Source organism: Bradysia coprophila, unplaced genomic scaffold, assembly GCF_014529535.1.
Source record: "Bradysia coprophila strain Holo2 unplaced genomic scaffold, BU_Bcop_v1 contig_232, whole genome shotgun sequence".
NCBI classification, from domain to species: domain Eukaryota; kingdom Metazoa; phylum Arthropoda; class Insecta; order Diptera; family Sciaridae; genus Bradysia; species Bradysia coprophila.
This window is the reverse complement of record NW_023503493.1, coordinates 18,997,217-19,020,593: the sequence shown is the minus strand read 5'-3', so window position 1 is coordinate 19,020,593 and position 23,377 is coordinate 18,997,217. Positions and strand designations below refer to the sequence as shown.

Below are 23,377 nucleotides of genomic sequence, written 5' to 3'. Positions count from 1 at the left end.
GTTCGTAGATTATTCACTTACATGACTCGACTGTCATAAGATTTGATTTCTGCTGTAATAAACTTTTTGTAAGGAGTAATTGGGTTGACGATTCGTCAGACGAATACTTCGCTAGATAATGAACATCGAATACAAACCTTAGAGTCGATGGAGATCTTTTCATTGCATGCCTCAAAGCTTCTTTTATCTTCTATGCATTGTGCACGAGAATAGGTGAGTGTTTGCTTATACCTGTATTTCAGAGGGCATGAGAAATCAACTAACGCATTGTGGTAGTGTGTAATTACATTATTTATTTTACTGCACTAAATCGAACGATATTTTTTATTTTATGTTTTTTTAATTGTTTTGTTTTTTTAAGTTTTTTCTTTCTTATAAATTCTGTCAGCAACTGGGAACGTATAATTTTTTGTTTGAATTTTTTTCCACTTTTTTTTTTGTATAAAATAAATTTGTAAAAAAACGAGATCTCAAGGAGAGTGTATAAGAATAATAATATTTGGAATGCTTTTCTGTCATTAGGTATTTTATAATTGAAGATCAAATGAAATTTTTTAATTTTTTTTTGTTGATTTCATTAAAACTTAGACTTTAGTGTGTAATATAGTTGGATGTTTTTTTTTGTTAATTAAAATACGTACAGACTGAGACAACACAGATTGGTTATATGGTTATACACAATGATTAGGAATAATAAGTAGGAAAAAAACGGAGCGCTAACTGGTTTTGCATTGGTAGGGTGAGCGTACCAATCCTCGGACAAGAATGAGTCCTCGGACACCTATTGTTCTTTCATTCATAAAAAAAGTTTATGAATGAAAGAACAACAGGTGTCCGAGGACTCATTCTTGTCCGAGGATTGGTACGCTCACCCTATAATTATTGCTGTTGAATGAATTCTATAAAGTGCTCGCGGTAAGATTTTTTGAACTTGACCGGGTAAAAAAAAGAACGGCAAGAAGAATGTTATGTATTCATTCGCATTGTGGATGATTCTTCGTTATATTTGTATTACTTTAACTTTCCCCCCGTTCCCTCTAAATATTTAATCTTTTCTCTGTTAGTTGTTTAACGATTTTCGGCAAAACATAAATGTAAAATCAGTGGCCGTGTGAATGAGTAAAAATAAAAACAAAAAAGGAATAAAATTATTGTATAAAGCAAATATATTTTTAATTATTATAAAAATGAGAAAAAAAAATTATCTTACATGAAATGCGACTCACAATGTTTACAAAAATGAATCCATAAATTTGAAACCGATTCCAACACCATGTGTCCATTGCTTTTAGAATTATTTTATTTAATGCTTGTTCATTTCATTTAAATTTATTTTATATAAAAAATTGTTTCTGTATTCTGTTTAGACTATGTACATATCGCAGAAAAACAATTACGCTGTTTTCTTCGGTGTTTTTTTATTATTATTTTATTTTCTTTCGTTTTTAATAATTTTTCCTTTTTCTTCTTTGTTCATTTAAATATATTTTTTAATTGATTAGTTATTTTGAGATCAAATTTTTATCGTTTTTTTTTAAACTTTTTTATTTTCAATTTCTATAAAAATTTCAATTTACAATAAAAAAGTTATAAATCTTTGGGGCTCAGAAATTCGATTTTTGGCCATTTTTATATTTTCTTTCTAATCGCTCGAATCGTTTCAAGTTTTCATATTTTATGTTTTAAATTATTCTTTAAAAAAAGAGGATTTCTATTTTGTAATTAAATTTATTTATTTGTATGTTTTGTTGCTTTGTATAATATTTGTAAAAAATGCATTACTATAAAATGACTTGTGTAGATATAAATGTAGGTTTGCACAATGGACAATAGTTAAAAAATCCTTTTTTTTTAAATCGCACCAATAGGAAAACATTTTATTTGAAAATATTTTTTTTAGATATATAGTTGAAACGCTGGATTTTTTTTTCATTAAATGAGATCATTTATCATGAGACCAAATAGTAGTATTGCGAAACCATACGAAAAATGGTTGGCTGATTTTGATATATTCGTTGGAAAAGTGAAAAATCTTATCATTTTTGATGCGACATCATTGTTTTTCAATTTTTTTTTTCAAGTCATTTTCATTGTTTGTCTTGTTTTTTCTTGTTTTTTTTTCTTTTTTGTATTAATCACAATACGCTTTAAAGAGCTTTTTCGGGAAGAAAATCAATTTAAACAGAAAATTTAATGAAAACGAAGATGATGTATAAGAAAAAAAATAAAATGAAATCGAATCCGAAATTAAGAAAGTAAATTATGCTAATGAAAAAAACATGACACATTCAATTATTTTATTTATTTTTCTTTCTTTTCTTTAAATAAAGGGTAAAAAATCCAAGTAAAATGCTTGTATTTGAGACAAATATATTAATATTAATTAATCAATAAAAAAAACAAAAATTACGCTAAACTTGTAAAAAAGTAAAAAAAAATATTTTTTATTTTTTTCATTAAATTTGTCAATTCATGCTTTCATCCAATGAGGATTGATTCAATTTAATTTATCATGTTGTTGTTTATTTTAATTTTTTTATAAATTTTAATTCAAATTCATATTTTTCCTTCATTTTTTTATTTAATCACAATCGCTTTGGGTTATCATTAATGCTTAAAAATCTAAGTCACAATATTTTATATTTTCTTGTTTTGTTTTTGTTTGTTTCTTTCATTTATTATTTTGATCCTCTACACAACTAAAACATTTATATCCTAATAGATTTTTTAATCATTATATTTATTACATTCATAGTTTATTTATCGAGATAATATATTTTTTTAATTTTACTTTTATTTTCTGTAAAAAAAAAACTTTTTCTTTCCATTTAATTTTCTTACTTTCAAAATTTTGTTTACAGTGAACTTCAAAATGCATGGCACTCACACTAAGTTTGCTTCATACAAAAATAATTTCAGGTTTAAATTTGTCGAGAAGATTCCTTTCAATACAACAAAATTTTAGTTTGATTTCATTCGGAAAAAATAGTTGCTATAAAAATCAATTTGTTTGTTTGTTTAACCCATCACAGACGGAAACCACTTTACCAGTACAATGATCCAATGCTTTACTTCCTTTGATCAAAATATTCAACTGATATTCAAACGAAATCTTTTACTTCACTTATTTTTACTAGCAAAAGTTCATCGCTTATAAACATGGCCGGATGAAAAGACCGTCTGCGAAATAAAGGCTGAACAAAAATATAGTCGTGACTCTTACCATAATTCATAATATGTGAGCACCGAAGCGAGGATTCCACATATAATCGAACTTCATGCTTTATGAAACGAATGTCCGTGCATAATCTGAAGTGTATTTCGTATTTACAATTCACAACATTTAAATGTATTGTTACTGGTTCTTAATTTAAATGTTTTTTCAACGTGATGAAATGTATCCCACAGCCAGTACAGCAGCCGTTACTACTGTAGTCCAAACAAATCTTTGTTCCTGCAAAGAAATAAGGAAAAAAATCAGTCACAATTGTTGCTTGATGGGTAATTGTTTCTGATTTTATAAATCACTAAATCACAGAAAACGTGTCATATAAACTTTTCGTGTCAGAAGAATCTCCAAAATAAAAATAAAAAAGGCACTTTGCAAGTAGCCTTTCTACAAACTCCTTAAAAACACAATCAAATGAAGTTGTTCCATCAGTCATAAATTCCCCAAAAACCATTTTAAGAGCAACATATCCACAAAAAAAGTCATAAAACAAAAGTTTTACGAAACTAATCTATTAAACGAAAAAAAATAAGAAATCGTAACACATAAGGTTTAGGAAAAATGTGTAGCACACAAAGAAGCAGGATAGATAAAACCGAACAAGTGTGTTATTATCGTAGTCATTTTTATGGCCCATTACAACCGCTAAGGGATTTATTTGTGGCAATATTTTTCTATCTCTTGAACATTAAATCATTGCCCCTTCTCTAATTCCAATTATTCGTACTCCATATACAACATTTAATGTTAACATGTAGTTTATTCAAGTTCATATTTCCTGACACAGACGCTTTATACACAGGCTCTATCCCGTGTCAACGATATGAATTGTAACTGTCGCAAGGTTAAGAACTATAGAAAAAAAACTGCAGAAAAAAGAATCGTCTATTCCGAACCCCAAATTCGAAAAATAAATTTCAGAATTTGTGTACGGTCAAACAGGGGTGAAAGGTCTAAATCCATAAATAATATTAGGCAATGGTTCGTACATAACCATGTAATATGTAGATGTAGACGGTAGAGACAAACTCGTAAGTGAAATGTTTTTCTAAAGGAATCACAGAGAAAGAAAAACAAAATTGAATTTATTACATTGAATGTGTTTTCGATACAATTATTATAAATAAGTGCAGATGAAAGCAGTTTAAGTGTCCTATTCGTGAGGATGAAGGGGATTTTCGTTTATATAGACTGACATGCAGGAATAACAAAAGGACGATGCGTTTACTTTAATTCAGTCTGGAGTTTTCATTTTTTTTGTGCTGTTTGTTTTGTGTTTTGTTGCAGCATTTTGTTATTGTTCGTTGTTAGACTACAAGAAGTAGACGAGTGCATTTAAGAATAAAAGGGAATAATACAATAGACACACATTTGCCCATTCGAACATGTGGTACACACAATTTCAGATCTACAATTTTAACTTTTGTTTTTTAACTTAACATTCATACAGTGAATTGCACACGTGCTCACAATACACAACAATATAACCTTGTGTTACCAAGCTACGCTCACAAAAGAAATCCCCTTAGTTTTTCTCTAATTTATACATTATAAATGGGTTGCAAGACTCACCTTTGATTTTGGCTTTTTTTGAGTTTTCACAGCAACAGCTTCGGCTTTTTCTTCGCTCACCACTTTCTTCTTCTTTTGTGGAACTTGACCGGGAAATTCCTGTAGACGTTCCCTAGCCGCCAAGTATGTGTAATGTTCTTCGAAATTGAAGTCGACAGGTAGAGGTGATGCCGGAGTACTATTGCTGCTATTGCTGCTGCTGCTAGTAGCGGATGGACATTCATCGATACCAATGTCGGAATCAATATCCTCATCATCTTCCTCTTCACCGGTAGAGTTGAGACGTCTGTAGAGAAACAATGTTGCATGTTAAGAAGGATCTTATAAAAATCAATTTTTTCTTTGGATCGAATTCTCGATTAAATTTAGTTGGAATAAGTAAATAGACAAAAAAAAACGTGTCTTACCTTCGTGGCATCTCATTTCTTGGCGTCGACCACTGATGTGATCGGCCGAAGCTGACTGGAGTTTGGGGCGCTACATGCGGCCGCGGGAAAAATACATTTCCACGGTAGTTATTGATGTGGGGATGACAGCAAGATGGGCTTGATGGTGGACTGGTACTACATGGTGATCCTGTTGAAAATAGAAATTTTAAAAAAATTAGTAGGAAAAATTACAATGGAAAACATGAATCTGTATTAAAATATAGTACGTTAGGTAAACCATGAAATGCAACACAATTTTCGTGTTACAAATATTTCGTTTGTGAGAAATATTACAAAAAATTTATTCCATCTCTAACTGTTATGACCATGATCACATTAAAGGTGACTATATTCATGTAAAGCGCATTATATCACCTAAGCGCATTTATATATTCACTTCACACTACATGCTGTATCATATCCAAGTTATAAAAATTCAACTAGGTTAGATGATGTGGGTACTTTAATAAAATCTTCTAACATACTTAGATATATTCCCTGAATAATAGAGCTGACTGGTGTGCAATTACATATTTCTTTGTTTGATACTGATGTTGTGAATGGGTGCAAGGTTTTTTCGGTTTCAAATTATCCATAAAAGTACAATAAAATCATTTCGTTCATGTACGGTATAAAACCAGCAACAGTACCATTGGATGAAATGAGATGTTTTTAATGTAAAAATTCGTTATGGATCTTTTTAATGTCATGGTGATTCCATGTTTATATCTGTGCTGTACATTTTTTTTTTAAACTTATTAAATTGAAATATGAGATCGTAAAGTTTACATCTTTTAAAACGCTAATAAAGTCGCATGTTTTCTAAGTGTGCTGTCTCTTTGTTTCACATAAATCGTTTTTCATTCATTCACATAGAATTTTACAGAAAGAAAATTTATTTTATTTGAGAATTTAATTTCGAATGTCGTAGCTGTGACATTGGTTTTCTAAATTAATTCACTGAATCATCCTTCAAACAATGCACACATTTGTGCATAAACTATGATCTACTACCTTGCCATTGGTAATGAAACTCTAATCGGAAAAATATCTATTTCCGTTTTATTGATGAATCATACACCACTCGCGCACACATGAACTAAATTCTGTGCATGGTCAACATAATTCATTGTGCACAAAATTATTACGTATCGAAAAGTGTACTCTATGCAACGAGCCTCTGCAATTAAGATTTCCAGATAAAATATAGAGATACACGCTCTGCTCGCCGTATTACAATTTGGTTGTAGCGTATCGTTCTAAAATGTTTCTCCGAATGAAACGACACACGTCATTCGCTAAAATACATATAACTCAACGTTGCATTGAATTAATTTTCGTAAATTTATAATTATAGTTCTTTGTATTTAATTCTATATAATTATTCCATTAATTACCCACACATTGCACTCGCTGTTAACATAATTAGCAATTTAAAAAAATTTGCATTCTAATCATGGCTGAGTTTCGTTTTTGTTGCCTGTTGAGTTTTACACTTTTAACATTCTTGTTGATTGATCTATTGTTGTTTCGATTTGTTTGATTAGAGCCATCAAAATATGCAGAATTAAATTCTGATTTATCAAAACAACAGCAACAAAAAAAAATTGAATGCAAGTCATTGAGATTATTAATTGTTTCCTAATTCGATTATGTTGCATTGTTATATTTAATGTTCTGAAACAACGCAAACGAATTTATCCTTCTTGAAGGTTAGTTGAACTGCATCAGATAATCTCACGTTTTTTTTTGTGGATTACATTGAATGTAATAAGGCAAATTTTTGAATTTTTCGTTGTGCCGATGTGAATAGAGTTTTTGAACATGAGAATAAATGAAGGAGACTATCGTCTAGTTAGTTTTGCTGTTCATAGTCGTTCCGTGCGACTAGTTCGATATCATTGAAATGTAGAACTTAAAAAAAATGTCTCAAAATGATATGCTGGCCTACAACGTATTTAACTCGAAATAAATTGCTGAGAGTATACGCAAAACGAGACCGTTCCTTGTATTTCGAAATTACAATAAACAAGCGATACTCGTATTTATTAGCTAAAAGCGTTAATAAACATTATCTCTTCAACATATGCAATATCCATATTTATAACATACAAACACAACAAGTATAAAATGTAGAATTATTATTTAATCATTTTTGCAGAGATTATAATTATATTCATTCTACAGAAATAAATATTTAAAAAAAAAGAATTTTATTTAATTTACATCGAAACCACTTACAACATTTAAATGTACATTACAAATTTACATTTTATAAAATCTATAATATACAATCGTACTATACATTATAAGTCTCTAATGTTATAGTTTTCAAGGTCTTGCAGATTATTCTCTTGTTCATGACTCCAATATACAATTTTCTTAACGTTTCGTTTAATGGTTTTTTATTTTCATATTTTTTTTTATCAAAATATTTTATCAAGTGGATGTGTCGTATTATTTTATATTATATGGGTATGTTGCAAAGTGTTGATTTAATATTATGGAGTTTTTGTTTATTAATTACGTCTTTTCAGAAATAAACTGTTTTCCATTGTGCTATATTCTGTGATGCAATATACAAATGTGTTATTTAAGGAGCAGAATATGTAGTGACAATGAAATTTTTAATTTATTGTTTGCACATAGAATTGTATTCTGATGGTTACCATAGTTATGCATCGATCTAAAATTGATGCATATAAATATAAATATTGTCAATCGACACTGATAAAATCGAAGGCTAGGGAAACTATATTTTTTGACCGTATGCTTAGCGTACTCAAGCGAAAGTGTTAGGTATCGAGGTTATTCGAACTGCTGTTTGTGCTCTTGTGTAAGCTATTGAAGAAAATTGTTGCAATGAAATTAATTTAAATATATGAAAACTAACTCGGTTCGGATGAATGTCTGGAATTAAATTAATAATAATTGTATTACAGTCCAATGATGTACAAAATGCAATGAGCAATGGGGAATTAAACCAACAGAAATGTATACCAGTAATTTGTATTTTATTTTCGTTATTAATCAAATAATTATGAACTGGCTCGAATAACACAGCGTTAATTTTGTTGGTTTAGTGATACATTTATTCACATTTAAGTGAAAAAAAACCAGTGCTGTATACATAAACTTTTTAGATTACACTGCTACACATTTTCGACCGTAAATATTTCATTTCTTTTCAAAAAAATCAATGAAAACATATAATTAACAGCAAATTAATTGTTAATTAAAGATACATAAGTGCATGTAATGTGATACGATGCATGAACATATTAGGGGACTCATTTGCTTTGGTTTTTGTTACTGATTTCGGTAAATAAACCATTACCCTGTGTGTCATAAATTTATTATGCTGCCTTTTTTATCGACAATAATATAATGGCAATGCGACAAAAGTAATAAAATATGCAAAACTGTAACGTGTGTTTATAATTGCTTAAACACTGGAATTGTTAAGTTGACTTAAGTTCATACGCACATTGTTTGTATATAATGTTTACAAATAATGGTTTTGTGTGTAAGAATAATAATACACAGCACATTTATGGGATATGCAACGCATAAAATGTGTGGCTCTTCCACATTAATTTCAGTTAACATTCACGTATCCCATAATTCGTTTATTTGAGGTACGGTGCATATACAATTTATTTAAAGCTTTTCGGTTTTGATTAATTGTTTTACAATATATGTATTACAACCGAGAGTGAGTGGAAAGGAGAGTTGTTTATGCCTATCGGATAATTTATATGCGTGCTGTGTATGAATATTTAAGTAGTTCGCTATATGCACACACACTCTATAGATCATAATATTCATGTTTAATAATAATGTTCACTTATGTTTATTATGGGCGAGAATGTAATGAAGGCTTGGATTATAAAATGGATAATTAATGGTGTGATATGAGCGTATCGGGTTTTTGGTCGCAAGGATGTGCTGCGGGTATAATGTATAGACAGTGCAAATATTGAAAGGAATTATTGTTTGCGTATGGTAAATGCGTGGAGGTGCTAAGATTGATGGTATAGATGTGTGGTTGGTTAGTAATTAATTTTACAGCCACATCGGTATATATTAAATTGTCGTTAATAAGGTACTTTCATGCGTGTAGGTTTCCTCAAGTTTACAGTTCCTGATAGTGGGAACTATTGATTTATGCAAAATTTAACGTATTAATCGAATAATTTGCATGATAATTAGTTTCAGAATGCTATTAGTCGCACCGGAATTTTATTGAATGCAAAGACATAAAAACGGTAATGTGTGACAACACCCAATAAAAATGTTTCGTTATAATTTTACTGTTCTTTTAACATCACAAATTAAATTCCTAATTTTATTGCAAATAACTTTTTTTTTATAATTATGGAAAACAAATAAAAGCTCGAAAGTACAATAGACTGGCGTTGAAATTAAATTATACCCCCTGACATGCAATGCGAATATGTGAGTAAATTAAATGTTATTAAATTTAACGATTCCATTTACTGTCTAATTGTTTGTTTTGTTGTTGTTTGTTAAATTAATAAACAGTTTTTTACTACAAAAATTGAATTATTGATGGAAGTTTTTGAAAGGCATCATAAAATTCTTAATTAAATTGCATAATTTACAGCCGCTCATGATCATCGAAAGCAATGTTTTCATGGTTTCATTATTTTGCAGAATTGGATGTTTTATTCATTTACATTAAATGTTGTCAACAATTTCGTTTTTTGTCGTAAATTTAATCGATTAAAAATATCCATGCCACGACAGTCGATGGATGGCATTGTTTTTTATTATAAATTTAATTTACCTAATTCACCTCGCAATTCATTTACAATTCAACGCACAATCTAGACATGAGAGAATTTTAATTTGATGTCTCGTTGCTATTTTTATTTTCTCAATTACATTGGAAATAATTCAATAATATCTCTATTTTATCGAATATTTATTTTATTGCACAGCAAACGAGTGAAGCAAAAAAAAAAACGAAGTTTTACGTGAAGTTTGTGTCTCTGTCAAGACTCAAAGAGACCACGCTATGCTGTAATAGCAAACAAGTTTTTCAGAAAAGACTTGTTGATATCTTGCATTCATTTGTAAAGGTGAAAATTATTGGTCTGATTTCTGAAGGATGTTGATTTTCTGGTTTTACTTGATGAGATGTTGATGGCTGTGTCAATGGAGCACTTGGGTAACATTCTTGTCTTAATTAAATGTAATGTATGCGATAATACCAGAATATCCAGACGCATTGCCATACGGATAATGGACATGATTTAAAAAAATGAGAGTCATCAATCCACTGTGAGTTTTAACCAACCTGTTTCGGTCATTTTAATTCAATATAGCGTGATGGGAGTGCGGGTGATTTTTTTTAATTCGAAAAATAAATCTATCAATCACGATATGAACTCAACATTTTGAAATGTGGCGGATAAAGCTGATAAAATGTTTAGCCATTTATAATCTGCTGAGTTTATAATAAATATATAGAGAGCCACAACTCGGAATATATTTTTATGGAATTAAAATCATCGTAAAAAATGCAAAAAAATGCAAATTAATCCAACAGCCAAAACCGCCGGGTATTAATAAACATTGATCCATTCTGCACGAGATATGGCACAGTTTATGTGTTTTGGAGTGGAAAATTGATTACGAACACCAGACGAACAACAAAAATCAACTCTAATTTAAATAATTAAATGCTCACATGTCAAAATATTTTAATTAGACTTTGCAAAAACATTCAAAACATTAATTTATTTTTACGTCAAACACGTTGTTGGTATAGTCATATTATTATTCGTGCATTTATGTACATCCATTATATACATATGTGTACAATGAATAACTCTGCAACACATCAAGTTCAAAAACCTAAAGAAATTTATATTTTATAAAATTAAAATTGCATGTTTTGTGTGTTGTAATATAAACTGTGGGATTGTGTGTTATATTTTCACAGCAGCAACAACAACAGCAAAAAAAAAATGCACATCATGGTGTTAGCTTTGAAAATATATAACATCCCAGCGATATGCGAAATAGTCAATCTCGCGCATTATTGTTAAACTGCGTTTCGTCAATTTCAGCGAGTGTTAAAAATGAAAATGTTGAGTGTATATATTTGACTTCCATGAGTGTGCAGTTATTTTGTTATTGGCGTAAATCTACATCATGTATGTGCCGTTTTTTTTACATTGTGGTGCTGTAATTTAATTAGTTTTTTTTTCGGTTGGTCGTTTATTTTTTCGCCTATAACAGAATTTTCGCTCTATACGGCTGCTTTTTTTTGTGTCGTATGAGTTTTAAATTAAAATTTGCATGAGTAAATAAATAATTTTGTTTTGAATATGCCAGTAACGTGTAACGTTGATAATGGCACATGCCAAAATAATATAACATACCAAACTGATGAAAATGTTTGGAAAATATGTGCTCGGAAATGTGTACGTAATTTTCCGGCTTTTTTTTGAGTCGCAATTGTCTTTTATTTTAAATTTATTTTTTACAGTTGATCTTTGAGTACGGCTGGTGTTTTACAATATAACGATTGGATCTGTTACTTTTTTGAGCAACGCAGAGAGTTTGACATGAAATCTTTTACTTCTTTCGTTTTAACATACATGTTGTTAGACAGGAAGTGCTCATCGTTTTTTACATTTGTCATCATTGTCTACAGATGACTAACCGTTTCTAAAACATCAATTTCACTCGTAAAAAAATGTGTAGACTTGAACCGGCGGCTGCTGACTGTTTTAGGTATATCGACATGTTTGTATTTAACCGACGGATGAAATATTTATACAAATTTACACATTCAATTCCGCTACTAATTTTCTTTCTCGATAATGTCAATGTGATTTTATTTTGTTCGTCTCTTTGTGTTCGATGTGTGCCTACCATATACATTTCTATTTCCAAATGTAAACGTTACAACACTTGGACAAAGTAAAACATATTTGTTGTTTGAATAAATTTACCGCAATAAAACTAACCAAATAGTAATACCCAAGTCTGGATTGTTTACTTCATTTACACACATTACACTGTTTGTTTAATATTTTATTTACTAACCTTTTTAGCAACAGAAAAAGAACGAGTAAAAGGCTCAGAGAGAAATGGAAAATAATAATAGGGAAATACGGAAAAGCGTATCATGGTAATATCCATAACGCTACACAATTATCATTTTTATGTAATGAGATAGGAAAGGGTTGGACATTAAATATTAAATTATGCTGTTTGATATCAAAAATGACCAAAAAATTGAATGTTTTCCATAAACAAACATAATTAGATCTAATGTATGATATATACAAACTGTATCACTGACTCGTACGGTTTGTGATATACTTTTTTTGTGGTATATCACTATCCATAAATTATATAACGTTTGTTTGTCCACATGAAAGTGCATACCATGGTTGAAATATTTAAATAAATATCATAATCAAAACATGTTGGAATGTAAACATTAAAAGAGCGCACAAGAGAAAAGAAATTCGTTCAAAGATTCTTTTTCGTTTATATTACAGTTTGATATTTCACTGCTCTATTATTTTGTCGTTTTCCATAAAATAACAACTTACAACCGAATGTAGTTACGATAATATACAGCCAACCGAATGAATCATTTAAAAAAAATGAAAGAAAACTTTTCATCATAAAACTCAGAGATTTTATTTTATCGAAAATAAAAGTTCTTTGTTTTAATAAATAATAAAAGTCGTAAGCATTGTACATACGAGACACATGTTCTTCGGATGCAATGTTGTTTAGAAGGTGTATAAATAAACGGTAAAGTTTTTAAATTACGTAGAATTGTCGTCAAGTGAAACTGGTGGAAATTTATTCGGTAATTTAAATTGAATAACGACACGTTTCCAGGGTAAAAACAATATTTTATTTCAAACATTTAAAATGTAGCGCGAATGTTTTACGTCAGGAAAATATCGCAAAGCTTAACATGATTCATCATAAACAATTAGATGAACGACAAACAAATTTTCTTTTCCACCCGACTGGCTTTTTTTATATATTTCTTCAAAAATAGCCATTTCGTTGACATTTATGTATATCTCCTGGAAAAGCATTGAGCGCTTACACGCTACATTAATTAAGTCGTTCAAAAAGTTTACAAACTTTCCTATTGTTCCACTTGCATTTTATTTTCCATTCTCATTTTTCATTTCCGTTCCACCTTCACAAAAATGCTTCAAATCGTTCAAATCACCTATAATGGACATATCCCAGTTCGGTTACTTTTGATTATACATATAATTTAGGAGTTACATAGAGCGCAACGAACATGTGGTTAATGAGTTGAAATGAGTACGTTTTTCGGATTTGATTGAATTTTAATTGATGGCTTTTAAAGTTTTATATTTTATCACGGTGGTTTTTGGGGGGTGGAAAATTAATTAATTATTTTTCTTTCAACTTGTCGAGAGTTTGTTTAATACGTATGTTGCATGTAAAATACGACTAAGTATATTGTATGTGGGGGATGATTTTAATTGGACGTATTGCATTACGTTTGCGTTTCAATTGATTTTAGTCTATTATGAGTCTACGTGTACACGCATAATTACGTACGATAATGCTTTAATTGGGAAAAATATAGCAATGGTAAATTAAACATTCTGGAAGTCGAGGTATAATAATTAACAATGGAAAACTCTCTGATACAACACAGCAATTATAAGAGATTTTAATTTCAAATTAAATTTTTTAGTTAAAAAATAGAAAAATTGAAAAAATGTTTCTACTTACGCAATACTAAACTGGCCGAATACAGCGACAATGCTTCGTAGAACACTTGCACCAAGTGTTCATTGGTCGGACTCTGTAGCGGCGTTTGTGTTGCCGATGTGGTAGTACTTTGGGGTTGAGATGATGAACCGTTTTCGCGTTCTTCATCGGGCACATAGAAGGGCACAGCCATTGTGATGAATTTTTTTTTCGTATATTTTGCAAAATAAAACTTTTGGTTTTTCTGTTGGTTTGTTTACAAAAAAGTTACTTCGTTTTAAATTGTTTTAATATAGAATTTGGAGAACGTATTTTACACAAAAATCGAACTCAAAATGTTTCACACATAAAATATTATGCAAAAGAAAAAAATTGTCTTCGTTTATAAAAATGCAAAAGTTTTTATTTTTAATTGAAATTGTTACAAAAACAACACATTCACATAGGTATACCTACTGTATTTATAAAAGATTTATATTTTAGGTAGAAAATGTAAGAATTTTTAGTCTGGATTTTGCGTTATATAATTCTTATCCATAGTTCATTAAAGTCTTCACTGTGTTTGCATAATAGTTCACACATATCAAAATTGTGATTTTAATTTTAATTGTTTTTTTATGCTTCAGTAAAACTTCACTCAATTTATTTTGAACGTCTTCAGTTTTCCGTTTAGTTGTCTCTTTAATGTTTTCGTTCAATTGTCTTGACTTTTATTATTATTCTGTTTATTGTTCTCTGATCGTTGTTTCTAAAAATTCGCACAATTAGTTTTTCAAACAAATCCAGTTCACAAATGTTTTTCTCTTTAGTCTTATTTTTATTCGTTTTGTATGAAACTGACACACACTTAAATATATCTAAAAAAATATATCAATCAATGAATGTTAATCGAATTTTATTACATCGAAAAAAAGTAATCATAACATTTTCTTCAATCGACAAAAGAAAATCTTTAGAAATTAAAAATTTCCAATCAAAATTTCTACGTTGATTTTAATTCAAATATCCGAAACGAATATGCAAAGAATCACACCAACAGTTTATCAAAAATTAAATCATTTCTATTAAACAATCAACAAGTAAAGCGCTTTAGACGCGTAATATTAAAACCACACTCTATATAAATGCAATATACCCGACTATTTATCGGAACAAATCAAAAACACGTCTCACTCGCTTCGCTGTTCGTAATCGACTGACTCAATTCCAGTACACGTATATAACAAATAGAACCAAAGAACTGACTAATCCACCGAGTAACGAAACCGTATATATAAATATATAAGGAACTGCATACAGCCTAATAAAATTGTTGCATTTTGTTAGGTAAATCGTTATTATATACGATTATGTTTGAGCGCAGCAGTTTGTGAGTTTGACAAAAGAGCACGAGATATAGGTAGACCGAGTTTTCTGTATATACACACGATAAGTTTAGGGGAAATGTGTGTTTTGTATATTAGGAGTCGATAAGTTTTCATCTTCTATATGCAATGCATACTTATATATTATGCGTGTATACAGTGTATATTATAAACACGCTTCGAGTCTCTTGCATTTGTGTTGGTTACATGGTTTGTTTATAGTTTGCATCCACCGCTGAAACGTGTATAACAAAAATTATTTTTGTTGGTTACGGTAGATGGCGGTACCGTGACAACTAATCGAGAAATAGTAAAAAAATTCTTGGTAAAATTTAAAAAAAAGTGGATTTTTTTAACAGTAGATAACTCGGATCTAACGAATCTAGTAGCATAATAGTTATTTATCTACCAAGGTAGGTATGAAGGTATTTTTTCGCACTAGATGTCGAGGCGAAGCCGAGGTCGACAAGACGTCGTGTGCGAAAAAATACCGGCATACCTACCGTGGTAGATACAACGTTTTTCGCAATTTCGGGCCATAATCACCTTTCCAATGCAAACATGTCCTACATTTTGTTCCATAATTCTTGTGTATACAGAAATTCATTTGAACGATCAAGAAGGCTGCATTATGATACACATTGCAATGTGATGTAAAGAGACACGTTGAATGAAATCGAGTAGTCAATGCTTAGTATATACGCTTCAACAATACGTTCGGTATAATTGTGTGACTCTATAGCCGAATGGCTATAGTCGCTGCTTTGTGCTCAAAAACCTTTCGGTGTCGGTGGTTGATATCGCACTGTGTCCAGGAATACAGTGAAATAAATACCTTCAAAACGACATTAAATGGATGCATGGAAAGGTGATGATTATGGACCGGGATTGCGAAAACAGTTTTAACGTGTACCACTCGGTACGTTGAAGTTACATCACTGATTCATCGCTATGTAAATAATCGACAGATCACACATTACGGCTTTTAGCCCGTAATCATTACCGGCCAGTTCATTTTGGATGGAACTTATTCGAAAATTAAATCGTCTTCACACACTGAAATTTAGTTGTTTTCCATAAATGAAACATTCAATAATCACCACTAGAGTAGCACTTTTGATTTGATAACATCATCCACTCAAGTAAACGAACTTTTAATTAAGAAAAAGCAATTTGCTTACTCGCAATAACACAATGGTGGTCAAAATTTTCAAAACAACATATCGACGATAGTTCATTCCAGAAAGGGCCTACTGATGTGGATGAAATTTAATTTGATCTATTTGTACAGTGAAAATTCATTCAGTTTTGGAATGCATAAAGAAAATTGATGTTAAACAGTTGTTTTGGTGTTTTCAACGACCGAGTGGTACACGTTAAAGCAGAATACAGCATAGACCATGTAAATGGCCGAATTCCATTAAGCGCAATTACGGGCTTCGCTGCGCTCCGCCCGCAAATTTTTGCGCTTAATGTAATCGGCCATTTACATGGTCTATGATGTAATCTACTATTACATCTAGAGTCACTTAAAGTTCGCTTACATGACTGTAAAGTGCACTTTACAGTGTAGATATATATATTTGACTTTTGACCCTACCAGTTCACTTACATTGATAGGCGACAATTACATCCTAAATTTCTTGGTAAGAAAAGAACTATGTAGGGACATTTCATATTTCATATGAAATTTTAGTATCACTCAGCTCTTCTAATAAACACAGTCTAATACAAAGTAAAAATTTTAGAATCGGCCTTATTCAGAATTTGGCCAAGAATACCGCAGATGTAATTCTCGGATGTTCCTAGAAAACAATTTCAAATAATGTTACTATGTTGTTCAATTAATTGTACGCATCAGGATTCCTTTACTATTTACATGAAACAAAAATCCTCTTCACAGGTACAACAAATGCTTCTTTGAATTCGATTTCTTGTCTCAATCAACCTCTTGCACACTATTACGTTTTGTTTATAAACAATTCCAACACATTGAAAAACCGCGTGCGTGCGTTGACTGTTTTAAGCTGAGTTTTCATTTTTTTTTCTTCTGTAAACTCACTTCTTATATCGTAATATATTAAGTGGAAGGGACATGGAGAAAATTTATTTGTTGAGAGTCGTTGGCTTTAGTCACTTTAAGGTACACATATACGAACTGGGAGTATTTACTATTTAATCAAGTCGAATTGATTTAATGTGACGAGAATCGTAGTAAATGTTATGTAGAATTATTTACAAAATCATTTACGAAAATATAAAAATATCAACTATACTTCCAGACCTACGCTGGAAAATAACAAAAATATTATCCGTTGTGATACTATTTATTTACTTTATTGCTTTTCACGAGGTGGACGTGCTCTTTTCTGTTAAAGTACTGTTATAAGGGTAACAACCTTTTATAGCCATGTGTAGTAATCGTACGCGATATATTTATATACGTACACCGCGTACAATATTTTTTCATTTTATGACTCTTTATTTACTAAAAATTATTTTTTTAATTTTTTTAATAATTATTTACCCAAATCGTACTCTACTCTTCATAACTAGTGCCATTTCGCATATAAAAAATATTTGTTTGCAAAACTGACTATCGAGTTAGATCATTTTTCAGCTGAAAATCCACTGTATTCATTTCACATTGTGCATGCAATTCAATCATGCTAGTCTTTCATCAATAAATCAGTTTTGATTGTTGAACGTAATAATGGTAATAACTTCATTAGAATAAATTAGGTTTTGGTATTCGTGTATTAAAAACCAAAATTGAATGTTGAGCATTTGCATGGAGGTCTAGAATTCACGTAGCCCACTCATTTGCTGATTTATCTATGGATAAATTTATGGATTAAACAAGTCAATGAAATCGTTTAGGTAATTTAGCAGTTTTTAAAGTGGCTCATAGGCATCGCCTAGGAAAATATTGTTAAGACAATGGACCAAAAAAATTTCATTGCGAAGAATTCGCCCATTTTAGCATAATAGTACAATCTGCTACTTCTTTTGTTAAAAGTATATCCTAGCGTATGAAACAAAATCATTTTCTTCATTGGTTTTGATCCATAGAGCATATCACCTATTTCAGAAGTATTCGCCGATAACAAACATATCTGTTTACAAATATGTTTGATAGTTGATCAAATCATTCCATGGCTTTCCGCTAATACAAAATATCTGTCATTGGAGTCATACTATGTGACATAAAACTAGGTAACAAAACAACATTTTTGAGTTTCCTGCCTCTTTCTTTAAGGTACAAATGGACTGAGTATTTCAAAATTTATTTATTTATTGATAATGAGAAAAAAACTGAAAGTTATCCCTATGCATGTGTACATGCAATTATTATTTATATTTCAATTTATCGTCAAGTATCACGTGCGCCACAAGGTTTTATATACATTTTAAAACAAAATGTAGAAATACGGTGGTAATCTAATCGTTACCTACGTTTAAAATTGGTTTTCTATATTTACTGTGTATGCATCCAATCTTATAATTTAATAACGAAATTTGCTATGCTACGTTGGTGTGTTATAACCGAATGTGTAATACCAAAACTCATGTTCACATTTTGCTGTACCAGCCATCTATATGCATGGATATATAAAACTGACCATAACACGCTCCATTGTTTTTTCTTTTCTTTTTTTTTTCTTAACTATAATAGAGTGCATATTATAGAGCAAAATCTATTACTCGAAAATAAATTCATATAAACAAATCATATAAAGTCAGGTAGCACAAGCCAAGCCACAATATTATAGTAATTGATTTAACCTTCCTACAATTTGAATTAAACAAATTTTCGATGATGAAATTGCAGATCAATTTTCTTGTGTATATTACGTGTACAGATCTATACTACTTCTTGTTCGTAAATAAATAAAACTATGAGTCTTTTAGTAGAGATATATATTCTCAATTCACGATGCATATAAAACAGCAGCGCAACATGAAATACAACGAATGAGATAAACGTAAACATAAAACATAAACATAATAAAAGTAAAACTGAAACCAGATGGTCAGGTTGTAATGGAGCAGAGGCATGGCATGGGTATACTGCTTTCATTTAATGTTGCCTGACAGTTCACTAGAAAAAAAAGGAGTCAAATAATCGTGCACAAAGTGTGCAAGTACAACAAATACGTTGTGTATATTTCAACCATAATCAAAACCGAGAACATGTCAGAACATGTGAACATGGTTTTAGTATACACATATCCGTACATAACGTGTGCTTCTTATGATTTAGTATATCATTTTCGGTTGATGTCACACTACACGGAATTAATGGCTTAAGTGAGTGTTGTCGTCTTATCAAAAAAATAATTTGTTTTAGGATTATATATTTAGGTTGTGTTGCTTTAAATGCTCGTTGATTTTGGAAAATATGATATAATGCTACAAATAGTTGATTGTGTAGCATGAAGGATGCTTTGGCATCGTAGGTCCTATCGAAAATTTTGATGGATCATCCAGAAGTCTTCTCCTCCTCTGTCCATTTTCTTAATTTTTTCATCATTAGAGTGTAATTCCAACTTGGAAGTTTCAATTACAACTGATGGGGTTTATAAGGATTCTCTTTCTGTTCTACAAGAATTTTCTGTCGACATTCATTCCTATAACTACTCCTACTAGCTTCCATTCTATTGGTTTTTGGTTTCCATTTTCCTGACGTTCTGTGATGTGAGTTTAATTCATATTACGTCCAACAACTTGCTCGTACATGACCTATCCCAACGTTTAGTTATCACCTGTTCATACAGTGAATTTGTGTAAATCAAATGAGTCACATCCATAAAATCTAACATTAAACGAAGATAAAATGCAAAATGCTTAGCGAATACGATAGGCGAAGTATGAAGCACGATTTTTGCACATAAAAAATGTAAATCCGAAACAAGAGAAAAAAATCATTGTGTACACATCACAAATTATGCTCGGAAACCTCGCTTGAAGCAGATTAGATAAGTACATGCATAAAATAGAAGAGATTTGTTTCATATATCAACACCTTTACCTTGATTGTTAAGGTTAAACGTCGATTATTATCTTGTAGCAACCATTACACAGCATAAATTATTACGAAATTGTTATGAAATCATGTTTCTATACTCTAAAGGATATTTTATTATGCAAATGTAGGGAGACATTATTAACTAAAATTCTTAAAGACACAGTTTACAACGTTGCATCCATGTGTGAGTGCGTGCATTTATTACGTGAGTGTAAACGTAATGTTATATGAATTATCATCAACGCATCTTGCTACACATAAATTATACTTCACATCGTGCTACACATTTGTTTATTACCTGCGGTATGGTGTTATAATCGATCATTGAACCGTGGAATCATTTGAATATGTACATACCAAACATAATAGCACAAACCCTTAGATAGGTTCATAACTTTGTAAGTGCTGTTGCGGTTTAATTTCTTTGAATTACATAACCGCTCTGAAACAATCTAATATAACATTTCTCTCTAAATATGTAATACATCACATAGCATCTGGTAAGACGACTTATTAGAAGGGTGACTCACTCCATGTTGCATTTGGGTCACTGACCCATCAAGGACAAAGCTTATAGAACCACTTGACATAAATAAAATCCAGTGCTACATTGTGCGGATATTTGCAAAGAGGAAACACTGCTGATTTTTGCATGGGGTATAGCTGATTATTGTTATTCATCACAAGCAAGACCATCCACATTGAAATGTACTGTAAATTTCAGTTAAGATATTCGCAACGTTTTTTTTATGAACTTTTCAAGGATCTTTGTTATGCAAGTTGCAACTGCGTTTCCTCTAATAAGTAGGCTAAAGGGAGATGATCATGCAAAGTGACGGTCAGTTTATTTAATCAAAAAAATATATTTTGTGCACAAATGCATTAAAACCCATAGCCATCACTATACAAGACTTATTGGGGTAAATTTATTCATCTGTGTAAATCTAATGCATTATTCTTATACGTGCGGATAAGAGTTGAGCAAAATTAAAAGTAGAAGAAAAGAAATCATATTATGACTGCGATTCAATAGCTTTAAACGTTTAAAGAAACTAACAAGGCTGCCTTTGTATTTGATATACATTCAGCAGTTCAATGACCTCCGAGATGATTTAATAGTTCGAGTTCTTGTTTATTTTAATTTTTTTTTAAATAAAATTAGCAGGTTGAGATTTGTATACACAACACACATATACGTCATGATGATCGTAACGCAGGTATAAATACTCATTATACAAATGTTTTCAACGTATAATCTTAGGAGAAGTGCAAATGGAAGAACATGTCATGCACAGGAGTTCATGGACAACTAATACTCACGAGTGTCATCGTATAAAAGTTAATGTGTAATAAACAGGTATAATCTCGTGTCTAGACGAAAAGTAACGTTTAAAATTCGTTACTGTTTCGATTACTTAAAAGTTGAAAGAACAACGACGAGATTTACTTCTTTTTGAGCTGTTCTATAGCGACAAATATCTTCAGATGAGTCTTTTAGAAAGTCACCGTCTATATATTTCAAGAGATGACGCCGTCTCTGGATAAAATGCGAGTGGAACAACCAAGGAGCGAATCGGGATATTTGCCACACCTTTTTATCATGTGTGAATTGCCACCGATGAAAAAAGTGAACAATTGCCCTGTCTAAGAAAATGTATACTAAAACTGAACACGTAAAAAATATGGATAAATCGCTTGCAAATATTGATACCAAGTTGATATTACCAACGAAGTAACTGAGTTGATAATTATAATTTAACATTTTGTGAAAGGTGCATCAAAGAAAAGAAATAACCAAAATAGCCAAATGTTCATTTTGACGAGTGGACGATTGTGATCCTAAGCTGAAGGCGCTGATCATGATGCAACTCCATCATCCAAAAGTATTTAGGCACCAACAAGAAGCTCTATTTGTTTTTCTTCAAACAAGAATTTCTTTAAAAAAACCCATCCAAATTGAAAATAAATAATAACAAAAACGAATCGAATACACGAGATAAAGTTCTACGAAAAATATTGTTGAATGTTTTGTGGCTAGCTGCCATACAGTCTAGTGTAAAAATAGTGTTTATTCACGTTATCAACAAGTAGCTATTTCTCTGTTAACTGTTCAAATAGAAGAAGAAAACGTTAGGCATATTCAAACCATACATACCACGATGAATATGTTTGTTGATTAATTTTCGATAAACATCATGTAAATAATCCGAAAAGCAAGTTCAAGTGGGATAATATATTAGTTGAAAATACAGAGTTCTTCAGACATTGAAAAACAAAAACTCCTTTTGTTACAGATTCATAAATAATGTACACACCCATCCATATCTCACATATTTAATGTGGCTGTGGAAACATTGCATGTGTTCACAATTAAATGGCCCTAAAATGATTACGTAGTTACGAAGTCTACCAACAACATTACGATCATAAACCGTGTAAATAAACAACAAACATTCATCAAAATGTTACTGATTGACATTACAATGTTATATGGATTAAATATCCACTCCGGTTAACACCATAGGCAAACCAAAAATGGTAAAGAGAGGCCTAATATAGGTACACACACATATTGTTAGTATAGATTGTGTTGCACTATGGAAATGTATATGGAACTATCAAAATTCATTTCATTCGTGTGTTGTTGTACTGTGACAAACACATTTTCGATCAATATTTTCTGTTTACTTTCATCACCACACGAAAATATTATAAATTATGAACGTTTTTGACAATTCAATTAACAGTAAAATTTATTAGTCACTCTAATCGTCGATAAAAGCACTAACGGCTTAGCAGAGTGGTAAACTTTTATATTCTATTCATTCAGCAAGACAAATAGTGGTAAGGAAATACCAAAGAAATAAGCATGTTCGGGGTTAATATTTTTATCACGGACAAAAATTCCAGTAACCTGGAAACAAGAAACTTTCAAACATTGACGAAGAATGCTAAGAATTCCATTTTATATACGCGGGTCTCAGCGTTAAACACT

General features: G+C 30.7%; 1 protein-coding gene across 1 annotated transcript; it reads right to left on the bottom strand.

Moving 5' to 3' along the window:
* Window positions 1–1,148: 1,148 nt before the first annotated feature.
* Window positions 1,149–15,139, bottom strand: LOC119077191. The gene is made up of 5 exons (XM_037184373.1): window positions 15,125–15,139; window positions 14,011–14,846; window positions 5,209–5,377; window positions 4,802–5,087; window positions 1,149–3,454 (listed from the first exon to the last, which is right to left on the bottom strand). Exons 2-5 carry the CDS (start codon window positions 14,180–14,182, stop codon window positions 3,383–3,385), a joined length of 699 nt encoding a protein of 232 aa, XP_037040268.1. The 5' UTR covers window positions 14,183–14,846; window positions 15,125–15,139; the 3' UTR covers window positions 1,149–3,382.
* Between the last annotated feature and the right edge of the window lie 8,238 nt (window positions 15,140–23,377).

Coding starts and splice junctions, on each gene's coding strand:
- LOC119077191 (XM_037184373.1), bottom strand. CDS start 14,182: ATGGCTGTGCCCTTCTATGTGCCCGATGAAGAACGCGAAAACGGTTCA. Junction 5,378..14,010: donor TTCGGCCAGTTTAGTATTGC/GTAAGTAGAAAC, acceptor TATTTTCAACAG/GATCACCATGTAGTACCAGT. Junction 5,088..5,208: donor AGAAATGAGATGCCACGAAG/GTAAGACACGTT, acceptor GTTTCTCTACAG/ACGTCTCAACTCTACCGGTG.